This window comes from Peromyscus californicus, unplaced genomic scaffold (assembly GCF_007827085.1).
Source record: "Peromyscus californicus insignis strain IS unplaced genomic scaffold, ASM782708v3 Scaffold_13__1_contigs__length_99412109, whole genome shotgun sequence".
NCBI classification, from domain to species: domain Eukaryota; kingdom Metazoa; phylum Chordata; class Mammalia; order Rodentia; family Cricetidae; genus Peromyscus; species Peromyscus californicus.
The window spans coordinates 98,741,518-98,756,605 of NW_026294424.1; the positions used below are offsets into that span (position 1 = coordinate 98,741,518).

The 15,088-nt window shown below is 35.3% G+C and overlaps 1 protein-coding gene across 4 annotated transcripts in view; it reads left to right on the forward strand.

Annotated features, from left to right (window-relative positions):
* Ccdc18 (coiled-coil domain containing 18) overlaps positions 1–15,088 on the forward strand; it is a 129,941-nt gene that overhangs the window by 102,170 nt on the left and 12,683 nt on the right. For all 4 annotated transcript variants that reach the window (XM_052735702.1, XM_052735704.1, XM_052735705.1 and 1 more), the window contains 4 exons: positions 1,377–1,520; positions 4,712–4,915; positions 8,253–8,390; positions 14,224–14,424. In XM_052735702.1, the coding sequence (XP_052591662.1) occupies positions 1,377–1,520; positions 4,712–4,915; positions 8,253–8,390; positions 14,224–14,424 (687 nt within the window). The remainder of the gene's footprint in view (positions 1–1,376; positions 1,521–4,711; positions 4,916–8,252; positions 8,391–14,223; positions 14,425–15,088) is intronic.

Consider the following 15,088-nt stretch of genomic DNA (forward strand, 5'->3'; position numbering starts at 1 on the left):
TCATCAGTAGGAAAATGGATGGAAATGGAAATTGTTACATAAAGGGAAATACACCATAAAATAAAAGCAAGTATTGTTTGTTTACTCTTATGAATAGAATCATTTCAAAGGGGAATTACAGGGCTGGAGAAATGTCTCAGTGGATAATTGCACTTGCTGCTCTTGCAGAAGACCCAGGTTTGGTTCTTAACACCCACATGGTAGTTCACAACCATTCTTAGTAACATTTTCAGAGGCTCTGATTCCCTCTTCTGACCTCCGTTGATACCTGACATGTTTGTGGTGCACATATATACAGGTAGCCAGACACTCATAAAGTAAATCTAACGTTAAATTTTACAAGAGGAAGTAGCCAAACTAGATGACCAGGGGTGTTAAGAGAAGGTAATTCAGGGTGAATATGAATTAGCAAAGTACAAGAATGTCTCTCTTGAAATGACATATGGACCCATTTTTTTGTATGTTATCTAAAGGGAAAATTATGATTTAGGTTTTCATCTTTTAGTGGATTTTAAGTGTTCATAGAATATATAATTATCTTATTATGTAGAATTCTTATACTTACAAATTATGTTCGTCTTAAGAAAAGTAGATTTTTTTTTGTTTGTTTGGTTTTTTGTTTTTTGAGACAGGGATTCTCTGTGCAGCCCTAGCTGTCTTGGAACTCACTTTGTAGACCAGGTTGTCCTCAATCTCATGTAGATCTGCCTGCTTCTGCTTTCTGAGTGTTGGTACTAAAGGCATGCATCACCATACCCTGCTAGAAAAAGTATATTTTAGAGATTTAGTTTTATTTTATGTGCGTGGGTGTTTTGCCTGCATGTATGTTTATGAATCATGTGCATACAGTACCCTCAGGCCAGAAGAGGGCACTAGATTCCTTAGAACTAGAATTACATATGGTTGTGCAATGCCACGTGGGTGCTGGGAACTGAACCCAGGTCCTCTGCAAAAGCAGTAAGTGCCTCGAACTCACAGAGATCCGCCTGCCGTGAGTTCAAGGAAAGGCGCAAAGCTACACAGAGAAACCCTGTCTCGGAAAACCAAAAAAAAAAAAAAAAAAAAAAAGCAGTAAGTGCACTTAACCACTGTGCCATCTCTTTAGTCCCAGAAAAATAATTTTTAAAATTTGATTTTAGTTATTTTTGTTGTTCTTATTTTTGTGACAGGGTCTTACTGTGTAGTCTAGTCTGGCTTTGAACTCATTATCCTTCTGCCTCAACCTCCAAAATGCTGCATTGCTAGTTTGGACCTCCATGTTCTGCCTGCTTTTAGATATTTTATACATAAGTGGTTGATGTTTGACATAGAACACAGCTATGAGTAAATTATATTTTCTTATTTGTATTAATAATGGTCATCTGTTTGAAATTCAGGTAGAAAGTTTAAATGAAAAGTTGCAAAATGCCAAAGAACAGCTTCGTGAAAAGGAGTTTATAATGCTCCAGAATGAACAGGAGATAAGTCAACTGAAAAAGGAGACTGAAAGAACACAACAGAGGATGAAAGAAATGGAAAGTGTAAGCAAGTTATTTTATACATAAGGGAAAAGTAATGAAATGATATGCTTGTTTAAGGTGTTTACCCTGGTGTAGCCGTATGTTTCTTGGGTCCCTTGCCACCCTTGCCCCCTGCCCCCAAGTAAACACACGGAGAGGCTTATATTATATACAAATTGTATGGCCTATGACAGGCTTCTTGCTAGCTAGCTCTTAAAACTTAACTTATTTCTATTGATCTATAAGCTGCCACGTGGCCATGGCTTACTGGTACTTTCACATCTTGCTTCTCCTGGCGGTGCTGGTGTTTCTTCACACTCCTCCTTTCTCTTTCTTGTCTCTCTCCTTTCCTGCCTGCATCCAATCTGCCTCGCCATAGGCCAGAGCAGCTTATTTATTAACTAATGGGAACAACATATATTCACAGCATACAGAATGACATCTCCCAGCACCCTGGTTCTATTTATTTTAACACCTTGGTTTTAAAATACAGAAACTATGCTCTAAGTTTTTAAAAAATAATTATTTGTGCCAGATACTGTTAGTTCTTTTGACCTTTAAAAATATTTTATTATGCTGGTTTTGGTGTAGACAAGGACACTGTCTTATATGCTTTGTGTTCCCTAACTTTGCCATGTTATATTTTACATAGTAAATCCATAGTATATGCTTTTTATCAATAAATATTTAATATGTAAATATACTGTGCATTAGGATTGAAGATATAGATACTAATAAGTTACAGGGACTTGAGGAATTTCACCCAGAAACTGACAAATGAAAACTGAGTATTATTTCATCCAAGAGCACTTTGTTACCAGAGGATCATAGTTAACTTGATGACTTGTTATCAGTTTAATGTGTATTGTGGTTGAATCTATTCAACATCCTTGTCTTTTTAAAAAGTGAATTTGTTTCTGTGAGCTGTAATGGACATAACTTTCTCATTGTCAAAAACTTTGGAATTTCAGCAATAACTATTGTGTTTGGTTGCTTATGTCTCTCCATATAGAACATAAACTGTGTTAGAGAAGGCACTTTGTCTCCTTTTCCATTCCTGTTTTCTGACCATCCCTAGCTGTATATTATCATGTACTAAGCATGAGTTATTATTTATTGAGTTAATTATAAACATAAGTGAAGCAGAGTCTCTAAGAGCAAGTTTGGACAGCAGTGTGGTAGAAATGATTAATGGCCCTGTCATTGTTGGTTTCCTAACAGTGAATGACTAAAATTATTTGCATAGCTAATTATATTCATTTATATCCTGGGCCTAAATGCCAGATACTAGGGCCCTAGTAATTAGTACTGGCTTTTTTCCATTTTCTTCCTTGAAGTCAAGTGTCATTACCTCTGTCAAACCTGCCTCATTGTGCTGAATTAGAACTGACTTTGCTTCCCTGATCCAAAAGATTTTTAGTTAGAATTGTTTTGTAGTTTGAGTTTCTTTGGATTTTGGAGTATTTACATCTTCAAAATTGCTCAAATCTGAATGCATACATGTTTCATATTTACTATATATATCTTATATGAAAATAATTTATAGATTATTTTAATAAGTTTATTTATCAAAAAGTTTCATAGTGTAGAATTTTCTATCTCAGTCAAATAAATACAAATTTTTTTGGGGGGGGGTCGTGGGGAGTATTTTTGATTTTGGGTTTCCAGATAAGAAATACTTAACCTGTTGTTTACTAGGAATTTAAATGTTTAACAACATTTCAGAAGGAATAATAGCTGCAGTGACAATGTTCACCTTCATAGAGAATCTACAACCAGCTGTGTAGATTGTGAATTTCAATTCTATATTCCATGCCAATATCTATCTATCTATCTATCTATCTGTCTGTCTGTCTATCTATCTATCTGTCTGTCTATCTATATCTATCATCATCTATCTATCATCTATCTCTCTATCTCTTTATCTGTCTATCTATCATCTATCTATCTATCTATCTATCTATCTATCTTTCATCTATCTATCTATTATAGGAGTATGCACTCATGTTTGTGTAGGCTTGAAGACAATCTTGGGTATTATTCCTTAAGAGGTCATTTTTCAGGAGCCATCTACTTGTTTTTGTTTTGTTTTTTTGAGACGGGGTCTTATGTAGCTCAGACTAGTTTTAAACTCCCTGTGTAGTAGAAGATGACTTTAAAGTCTCTTCTGATCTCCTTCTTTTTCCCACAAGTCCTGGGATTGCATTGTGTGCTACCATACTTGGTTTTATATGGTGCTGAGGTGAGAACCCAGAGTTTTGGGAATGTTAGTCAAGCTCTACTAAATGAGCTACAAACTCCCCTCCTCTCACCTCGTTTTGTGAGACGGACTCACTGTATAGCCCAGTTAGTTTAAATGATCAAATGTTACGGTTTTTTGTTTGTTTGTTTCTGGTCTTAGTATTTGATACTGTTTTGTAAATGGTACATGCGTTATGATAAAAGGTTATATAACTTGTGTGCGTTAAAGTCATGCAGAATATTTCAGTTAGAGTGGTGGTATATATCTCTAATCTCAGCACTCTGGAAGAAGTATCTCAAGTTGAAGGTTAGCTGAGACTACTCAGTGTCTTTCTAGGCAAACCTGGGCAAGGTAGCAAGACCCCCAACCTAGATAGATAAGTAAATAAAGTTCTTGCTGTCAAAGTACATGCCTGTTATTCTAGCCACCCAGAATGGTGAGACAGAAGACCAGAAGTCTGAGACCAGTCTGAGAAACCTTCTTTCAAAATGCAGTTTTTAAATGTGGCTGGAGGCCAGGCGTGGTGGCGCACGCCTTTAATCCTAGAACTCTGGAGGCAGAGGCTGGTGGATCTCTGAGTTTGAGGCCAGCCCTGGTCTACAGAGCGAGTTCCAGGACAGCCAGGGCTGTTACTTAAAGAAACTGTCTCAAAAAACACAAACAAACAAATAAAATTAAAAGTAAAAAGGGGCTGAGGATGTGTGGGTGGCAGAGCACTTGGTCAGCATGTTGAGGCTCTGGGTTTAATCCCTAGGGTGAAAAACGTTCCCAGTTTATTATAGTTTTGTCATTTTATTATCAGTAAGGCTTTAAAAAAATATTGTAGTGGGAGATGCTGGTTTTATTGTATATTTTATAAAGATATAATTGTAGGGAAATTCTCTTATGAAAACAAGGAAGCTAATTGTATGTATATACTTTATAAATATATATTTCATTTTGAAACACACAAATATCTTATGCTTTTCAGGTTATAAAAGAGCAAGAAGAGTACATTGCTACCCAATACAAGGAGGTCATTGATTTGGGGCAAGAATTAAGGCTAACCCAGGAGCAAATGCAGAGCTCTCGTTCTGAACTGGTGGAGGCTCGTCGCCAAGAAGTCCAAGCACAGAGAGAAATAGAAAGACTCTCTAGTGAATTGGAGGATATAAAGCAACTCTCTAAAGAAAAGGTAATCCTATTCTAAATAATTTTCTATTACTGAGGAATTTTTAATTTTATGTTATGTACATATTACTACAGTTTTTTAAAGAAAAAGTTTAACTTATTATACTTAGCTTTTAAATTCTTTGTAATATAATATTTTATAATAAAAGCCCTTCATAAATGAATTCTGGCTACACTAGTTCTCAGTAAGTTGAGGTATTTAGCGCTTTTAGATTTTTAAGTGTTTGAGTCATCTTCTAAGTAAAAACTGTCAAAATTTTTAAGTGTTGCAAAAACCTCAGTTCAGATGCTCTGTGATGGTAAAGTATATTAAAAATCAAGAGTACTAACAAATTTTATTTCTTTAAAAGTTAGCAACTCATTTAAAGAGTATTTAGATTGATAAACTTGGTTTAATAATTAGACCTTGAGTAAAATGTTTATTTTTATTCTGGAAATTCTTGTAAGTTTTCTGCTTTCTCTTAATGTTTAGTAATTCATCATAGGAATATATTTAAAACATTTTTACCTTTAGTTTTTGTTAGGCTTAGTTATATTTTTATTCACATGTCTGGATTATTAGAGCAACTAAGAATATATAGGAAAATTTATTAGTGATATAACAAGTATCTGAGTGTTTAAATAAAAATGGGAAGGTGTCTACTGTAGCATGAATCTTAAAGGTACTTATTAATAAAATCAAACCTGAGGCCAGTTATTGGGGTGAATGCTGGAAGATCAGAGAAGCAGAACAAGCCACAGCTACCTCACCTCTCCAGTTCCTCAGCTGATCCTGTTTCCTCAGACTGGAAGCCTCTGTGCCCTCATCCAGAATGGGTCTCAGCTGAACTGCTGCTCCAAATCCTAAAAGCTTAACCAGCCAAAATGCTTCTAGTTTCTGGTCCTCATGCCTTATATACCCACCTGCTTTCTACCATCACTCCCTGGAATTAAAGGCTCGCTTTCTGGGATTAAAGGCGTGAGTCACCATGCTTGGCTATATCCTTGAACATATAGATTTCTGACTCTGGAATGCTAGGATTAAAGGTGTGTGCTACCACTGCCTATCCTCTATGTTTAATATTGTGGCTGTTCTGTCTCTGACCCCAGATAAGTTTATCAGGGTGCACAATATTTCGGGGAACACAATACCACCACATTTCCCCCTTTTTTGTCTAAAATTAAAAAACGATTATAACTAATACAAGAAAAACTATCCAATAAGTATATACAATATATACAGTCAAGAGTTACATTAACAATGTCTAGTCCACTAACATTTGACAGATTCCAATAAAAACTTCATTATATATTTTGACAATGTCCAGTCCAATAATATTTGATAAACTCAGACAAAAATTTTCATTACGTATCCTATGTAAAACAAGTAGTTCCTTTTTAAAAGTATTTTTTCTTTTCATAATAGATTCAGTAATCTACCTTTTGTCATTTTTATATCTTCCCCCTTTTTCTTTTTAGAGTAGATTCAATTATCTACCCATTTATCTTATTATTTCTTTATCTTTTTTCTCAGAGTAGATTTGATGATCTACCTCATATCTATATTCTCTTTTTTCTTTTTCTTTCTTTTTTTTTTAAACAAAAGCTCTGAATCTAATCTCCATGTTCAGCTTTTCAGTACAAATAAAATATCACCATAGTCTACTTTTATCTCATTTCTATTCTTTGTTGGTAATTTCTGAGTTTTGTATAATTTATTTTATTTGATAAGCTAAACTCACTTCTCAAAATAAGTTTAAATGAGAGATTACTTAAATTGAAAGTTTTGTAATATTATAATTTAATCCTAAACTAAATATAAATTCATATTTATCTTTTGGTTTTGGTCAAACATTGATTCTTTTTATGAATAATCTGATTTGAATTTTATTTAGTCTGTTTACATAAGCCATAATCATATTCCATTCTCTGTAGTTATTTTAGTTTCTTTCTAGTAGAGGGAGACTTAAAATTATAGAATATCTGGTTTTGTTCTTGTTGTTGGGGGAATGTGTGTGTTGCTTCCAAATAGTTTGTAACAGTTTTGACTGGTTCTAAATGGGTAGCAGATGTTTGTAACTCTTGTTGAGTTGTTTCAAACTTTTAACTTAGTTCTTACTTTAAAATATTTCCATACATATTTCATCAGTGTTTCCCCTTATCCATGATGGATGCACATTTCAAAGACCCTTAGTAGATGTATGAAACTACAGATGTTACTGAACCCTAGATACACATACTGTACTCTTTGAGATAGGCACTTCTGGGCCAGTACTAAATCAAATGAGGGTTCCTGGAACACAGGTATTATGATAACCAATAAACAAGCAGGTGGAAAACAGTGTAGCTATGCTGGACAAACAGATGATTCATGGTCATCAGGCTGTTTAGAACAGTTCACAATTTTCAACCTATAAATTGTTTATTTCTGTAATTTCATATTTATTATCTTTGGACTGTTGTTGACTTCAGGTTGCTAAAACTGCAGCGAGTAAAACAACAAAAAACAAAACCTCTTTCACTCAAGGGGGGACTACTACATGTAATAAAATTTTGTTACTAAAATCACAAACACAACTTGCACTAATTATCACAAGTAGGTTTGGATAAAAATGCATATCAGGACTGGAGAGATGGCTCAGCAGTTCAGAGCACTGGCTGCCTGGTTGCTCTTCAAAGGACCCAGCTTCAATTCCCAGCATCTCCATGGTGGCTAACAACTATCTGTAGCTCCAGTCCCAGGGGTTAGCTCTTCTTCTGGCCTCCACGGGTACGAGGCACACAAGTTGTGCACATACAGGCCAAAACACGCCTAGAGATTTAAAAAAGAGTACAGACTATTCTTAGAAAAAGCAAATAATCCATATGGTGAAAAAAATGCACAAGAACACCTGAGAGCAGGCTGTTATCTGCCAAATGGAGATAATTATTTGCTGAAGTTAGCATTTTATGGGTCTTTGTTTCACAGAAAGTATTGGCTAGTGAACTCATGTAGCAAATAATATACTAATGCCTTCTTATGGTCTTCTCTAAAATGTCTATATTTTAAGTGTATCATATAAGTTAGCTCGGTGGGCTGGAGAGATGACTGCTCTTCCAGAGGTCTTGCGTTCAATTCCCAGCAACCACATGGTGGCTTACAGCCATCTGTAATGAGATCTGATGCCCTCTTCTGGCATAAAGTCCATAGAGCACTCATACATAAAATAAATAAATAAATCTTTTTCTTAAAAAAGCTAGTTTGGCACGTGTATTTACTTACATAAAGACTAGCTTGTTTCCACTAAGGCACTGAATTCATTTAGTTATAATAAACCAAATCAACTACCTATATAACTTTGATTCAACATGTCATTTTTAAGGAAGCTCATGGAAATCGTTTGGCTGAAGAACTAGGGGCTTCTCAAGTACGTGAAGCTCATTTAGAAGCAAGAATGCAAGCGGAGATAAAGAAATTATCCTCAGAAGTGCAGTCTCTCAAAGAAGCTTATCACATGGAGGTAAAGAGAAATATAATCTGTGTCAGTAGCCCTACTGAAATGAACTGACCTACTAGGATGGAACTATGAGGCTAGTTCTTGAAATGCTCATTGTAAATTAATATATTGTAATCTTCATTTTAAGCTAAATACATACCTTGCACTTACTGTCCTTTCACTTAAAAAGCTATTGTGCTCTAGATGTAAGAGGTCTAGTTCTTGAGGCAGACATCCTGAATCTAATTCCTGTTTGATAACTGTATGACCATGGATAACCTCTCCTTATTTAACCTCTCCAAGATGTGTATAATGATAAGAGCTATCTCATAGGACTGTCAAAAGGAATAAATTAATTACTATATGTGAAGTTCTTATATTAGAGTCTGACTTATCATTATTGACTGTAGAACTTGTGGAAAACAAACTGGAAGTATAGACATAAACCATTTTATGTGATGTGAAAATACTCTAAAGCACTTTGTAATTTCTAACCTCTAGTCTGATAGTAAATTAGAGAAGCAGTACTAGAATCGTTTTATCAATATGTTCTGAACCTTTATAAAAATGAACAGTATTATTAATTAAAGTATTTTTTATTTTTTAAAACATTTGAAAATATTACCCCAAATCTTTCATTTCTTAATATTTATTGAGTTTGGTTCTAAGAAAGCATTTTTCTGTAAAACAAAGACTACAAATGCATTTGTATTACACTTTTCTTTTTTCCTTGAAACAGTTTCTCATTATGTAGAGCTGGCTATCCTGGAACTCAGTATATATAACAGGCTGGTCTTGAACTGACAGATTTGCCTGTCTCTGCCTCCTGGGTGCTAGAATGAAAGATGTGCGCCACCATATCCAGCTTTTGTGAGGCTTTGGGGTAGGGACAGGGGCACTTGTAACTTATGTCTTATTTAAGTACATTTAGATTCAGATCTCTTTAAAAACTTAGTGCCTGCAAAATGAAACACAGTTTCAAGCTGTTTAAGAATACACTTCTTATACTATTTGTAACCTTTTATTATCAGAGGCAACTATTAGTCCATTTCAGGTATTTGCCATTTACTGCTCAGATGCTCTAATCTATTGTCTGTAGTTATCCACTTTAAGCCATTAATTTTATAAATTACCTAAAGTTAATTATAAGCAGATAATTCATAAAAATTGTTTAAAAAAATAGTTCCAGGGGCTGGAGCTATGACTCAGCTAGAAATGCTTCTCTTGCAGAGGATCCAGGTTCATTTCCCAGCACTCAAATAGCAGCTCACCAATGTCTATAACTCTAGTTCCAAGGTGACATGACACCATCTTCTGACCTCCACAGGCACCAGGCATACATGTAGCAAAATACTCATACACATAAAATTAAAAAATAAAATGAAATTCAGGGTTGGAGATATGACTCAGCAATTAAGAACCTAATTGCTCTTCAAAGGACCTTTGATTCTCAGCATCTGTATCAGTGGCTTACACCCACCTGTAACTCCAGTGCCTGCAGATCTGATGCCTCTGGCTTTTGCAAGCATTTGCTAACCTATTTACCTAGACACACACACACACACACACACACACACACACACACACACACACACACACACACGAGTTAAAAATAAATATCTTTAAAGGAGGTTTTAGTGTTTTTTAGTATGTGGGGATAATATTTTTAAGTATGACAAATATATAATTTGTATAAAATATTTTTTCTATTTAATTGTTAACAAAGATTTAGTTTTAAGGTGTATGTGTTGTTCTATATAAAATGAGAGGGCCGAACCAGGCACACTTGTACATGCCTGTAATCCCAGCATTTGAGAGAAACAGAAGTTCAAGGTCATCCTTGACTACATAGCAAGGGTTTGAGGCCAGTTTGGGCTACATGAGATCATGTCTCAAGAAACCCTAATAAATAAGTAAATATATATAAAATGAGAAGATATGCTATTATTTTACATCCTGGCTGCAGTTTCTACTCCCTCTTTTTCTCCCAGGCCTCCCCCCTCCACTTCTCTGTTCCCACCTCCAACCCCCCAATCCACTCCTTCGTTTCCGTTCAGGAAAGGGTAGATATACTATTGCAGTAATAGTTTTAAAATGAATTGCCAGTTTTTATTTTTAATTTTATGTGTATGAGTCTTTTGCCTGAATGTATTTCTGTGTACTATGGGTGTGAAGTCTCTGAGGGGGCCAGAAGAGGATGTTGGATGTCCTGAAACTGGTGTTGGAAATGAATGCTAGTCCTCTGGAAGAGCCAGTGCTCTTAACTACTGAGGCATCTCACCAGCTCTAGGAATTACTAATTTTAGTAATTTTTTTTGTTTCTTTAAAAAAAATGTTTGCCCAACCCAAAATTTAGGTTTCAGATTCATCAGAAAAATCATTTAATAATTGCAAAATTATTGTGGAGTGAGAATGATTTTTGTTATTTTATATTAAGTATTTATTACAGAAAAATTTAAACATTAAAGTGGATGGAATAATAGAAATAGAATAAATCTCCATATCAACTGTGACAAATCACTTACTGTTTCTTTTATTTAAAGGGAATACTTTGGGGTATGAAAAAGAACATTGGTAGTAATCATACCAGGGCACTAGACATAAAACTCAGATAATTTTAGGCATTTTTGGAAGTATGGTCAATATATCTTTACCCTCACTCACTTTCCTACCATCCTCCCAATCATATACTATTTTGATAACTAAATCCATGTATCAGTAGTTTATCAATTGAACTATTATTTCTTTTTTTTAATTTTTGAGACAGGGTTTCTCTGTGGAACAGTCCTAGCTGTCCTAGAACTCGCTTTGTAGACCAGGTTGGCCTCAAATTCGCAGAGATTCACCTGCCTCTGCCTCCCAAGTGCTGAGATTAAAGACATGCGTCACCACCTCCCAGTTTATTAATTACTTCTAATTGAAGGGCTATTTGAAAAAAAGTTCTAATAAATTGCAGTGGTATTTTCACATCACAAAATTGAGAACCCCTTTTTTTTGTTAAGTATTAAATATTCTTTATGTAATATTATACATAAACCACCCTAAAATGCTTTCAGTCCATAGGGAATTCCAATTGGTGTTTTCAAGAGCAGACAGTTGCTTCCTGATGTTTAACCATATTGCCTGTACCAGGCCAGCGAAGACAGTGAGTCTTCTGCTTAGTTCTGAGACAGTAAAGAGATGTTTCCCAGTGTTTAAATATATTTATATAACCAGTTATATAAACTTAAGTATAATATAAATTAAGTATGGGCTTTGAGGTGACATCCCCCATCTTTGGATAAAAGTGAATATTAATAAAGTCCAATCCTATCTTGAGAAAGGGAAAGCAGTGGTCATGAAGTATAATAAGGTAAAAAAGATGAATTATTAGATACTGATTTATTTAGTGCTTTACTTAAATCACTGCTTATATTACCTATTTGCCAAGCATGATTTACTTGTTACCTGGAACATAATAACCTGGAGAAATAGCTGAAACAATGAGTCATTGCCCTTAACAACCTGCCGACTGCCATGCATGTTTCTGTAAACTCCTACTTGCTTGTCCACCCCACCTTCTGGTGTCAGATACAAAATGAGATGCAAACCTAGACCCAGAGCCAAGGCTCTTCAGGAGCTGTCCTGGCCTTGTCCACCAGTGTCATCTCTTCTCTTCCACTCTCACTGGAATCAGAGTGCTTATTCCAGAAAGATTCCTGCAACAACAGCATTTATGGAGCAGAAGCTGTTGTGTTTTTTAAAAGATCATATCTACATTACTACAAGCCAATTTTACTTAAATCAGGACTGTCCAACAAAAATATGTTGTTTTTAACAAATTTTCATTTGTTTGATTTTACCAATAAAGACTCAGGAGCCAGGTGCTGGGGTGAGAGCCTGCTAGCTCAGTGTGGCAGGCAAAGCACTCAGCTGGCCATCCTCCTCCACTGGTGTTCTGTAAGCCCTCTCCTTCTTCCCTGCAATCTCCAACCACCTCCTTAAACTAAATGTCCTCCCTTCTACTTCCTGTGCGTCTATCTGTCCTCTTGATTCCTTCTTACTCTTTATGGTTTTTTCTTAATCCTATGTTCACTTTCTGCCTACTGGTTGCTTGCTCCTCCTCTTGACCTATGGTTGACTTTATTTAATCCTGTTTACAGTATTGAAACAGAAAGCTCTTGGATTAAAGATGTGTGCTAGGGCTGAGCCACACCACAACAAGAAAAAGGTTTTTTCCCGTAAATAATGCTATCTCGCGGTTCACAGTGTGACCAAATATCCTGTAACAAAAATATTCTGTTAGTATTCATGATTTAATTCTGGTGTATGAATTAAATATGCTACACATTAAAAGCCATGAGAAATTTGTTTTGTAATGTATAGGGCAGTGGCAATTACTCATTAGTATCCTTTTAAGACAAACAGTTATGTCTGCCCTTTCTCCCTTTCTTAGTGAGGGTTATTATTGCTATGATGAAACACGATGAACAAAAGCAAGATGGAGAGAAAAGGGTTTATTTGGCTTACACTTCCACATCACTGTTCGTCATCAAAGGAACTCAAACAGTGCAGGAGCCTAGGGGCAGGAGCTGATGCAGAGGCCATGGAGGGGTGTAGCTTATTGGCTTGTTCCCCAGAGCTTGTCTGAACCCACAATGGGCTGGGCCCTCCCCCATCACCTGCTAATTAAAATACCCTACAAGCCCAGCAGTGGTGATGCAAGCCTTAATCCCAGCACTCTGGAGGTAGAGGCAGGCATTCAAGGCCAGCCAGCATGGTCTACAGCGTGAGTTCCAGGACAGCCAGGGCTACACAGAAAAACCCTGTCTCTAAAAAAAAAAAAAAAAAAAAAAAAATTGAAAATATAGGCTTTTCTGTAACCCAATCATATGAAGGCATTTTATTAATTGAGGCTCTCTCTTCTCCAGTGAATCTAGCTTGTGTCAAGTTGACATAAAACTAGCCAGCACACTCTTGTTGATTCTGGAGAAAATTACTTTGTTCCACAGATAAACTTTTTGGGTTTCTCCAAATCCTCCATCAGTATCCTTTCCTCAGGCAATACCTTGTTGGCACTAGATGGCCTGATTCATCTTCTTCCCAAGCAGCTCATGGAAATTTGGTCCAGTCCTATTCTTGCCTTCCTTTTCCACAGTATAGCCCTGGACACACTTCTGAACAAAAATCTTCTTGCTGTTCTCAACCTCATCCATTTTTAATTTGCTCCCTGCTGGTCAACACCACCAACATTATGACCTGAAGCCACAGATGTCCCACTCTCTCAAGTATTTTCTTTCTCCTTCCTTCCTTCCTTCCTTCCTTCCTTCCTTCCTTCCTTCCTTCCTTCCTTCCTTCCTCCTTCCCTCCCTCCCTCCTTCCCTCCCTCCCTCCCTCCCTTCATTGATTTGTGTTGGGTTGGTTTGGTTTGGTTTGGTTTGGTTTGAGTTGTCTCTCTCTATAAGCCCTGGATTTCCTGAAACTCACTATGTAGTTCAGGCTGTCCTAGAACTTAAAGAAATCCAACTGCCTCTGCCTCTGGAGTGCTGGGATTAAAGACATGTGCCACCACACCCAACTATGAGAGTATTTTCTTTATATCAAATGTCTAGTAATTATTCAGATTTCTCCAGTTGTCTAAAAAAAATTCTTTATAGTTTATTTATGTAAATCAGAATCTAAATATGGTATATGGTTAATGGTTAAGTGAATGTAAGACTATGTTCTTTTTTCCTTGAATATTGTATTTAGTGTGAAATCAGATGTTTATAGCTATAAATTTTATCTCTTAAGGAAAAATAATAATAATAGTAGCAAGTATTAAAATGTTGAAAACAACTCTACCCTGCTTTCTTTTTACAATTTTGGGACTGTAAAGATGATTTCACATCAAGAAAACCATACAAAGTGGAAAATTTCTGCTGACTCTCAAAAGACTTCTGTTCAACAACTAAACGAACAACTAGAGAAAGCAAAACTTGAATTAGAAGAAGCTCAGGATACTGTAAGCAATTTGCATCAACAAGTTCAAGACAGAAATGAAGTCATTGAAGCTGCAAATGAAGCATTACTTATTAAAGTAGGTAAACATATGAAAGTAATGAAATAATATTTGTGAAATAAATGATTTATTTTCTTGTTCCCATTTATAGAGGTCTACATGATCAATTATTGACTTGAAACAAAGTATATCTTGTTTAGAAGACAAATACAAGATATTATTAATGCGATATACATGATATTACCACAAAATAATTTATATATATTTAAATATAAATGCTTCCATTTATAACATTTACTATAGTGGGTATTATACCTGATGTGCCTTAAAAAAAAGTAGAAGCATTTTTCAAAATCAGTTCAGTAAAGTTCCTTTGAAAATTATAAGTAAAAATATAAGAATATATTCAGAACTTTTTTAAAACTGCGTTTAAATATAGATGCTTTTAAAATAGCTTAGGCTGTCTGTTCATCTGTTTTGATTATGGCAATTTGTGTGGAGTTTGAAATTAACATTATGGATGCTTAAATATTCATTGAAACCCTTTATAAAAGAAAAATAGAGTGGTAGCAAAATAGAAGTTATTGAAAAAGAAATAAAATCAACTAATACCATATATATATATATATATATTTCCATTTTTGTACTTAGCTGAGTAACTCACCCTTCCTTTATAATACAGTTTATATTTATAGTACTAGGTACATATGATAGACATAATCTAAAATTATATGTAGGACCT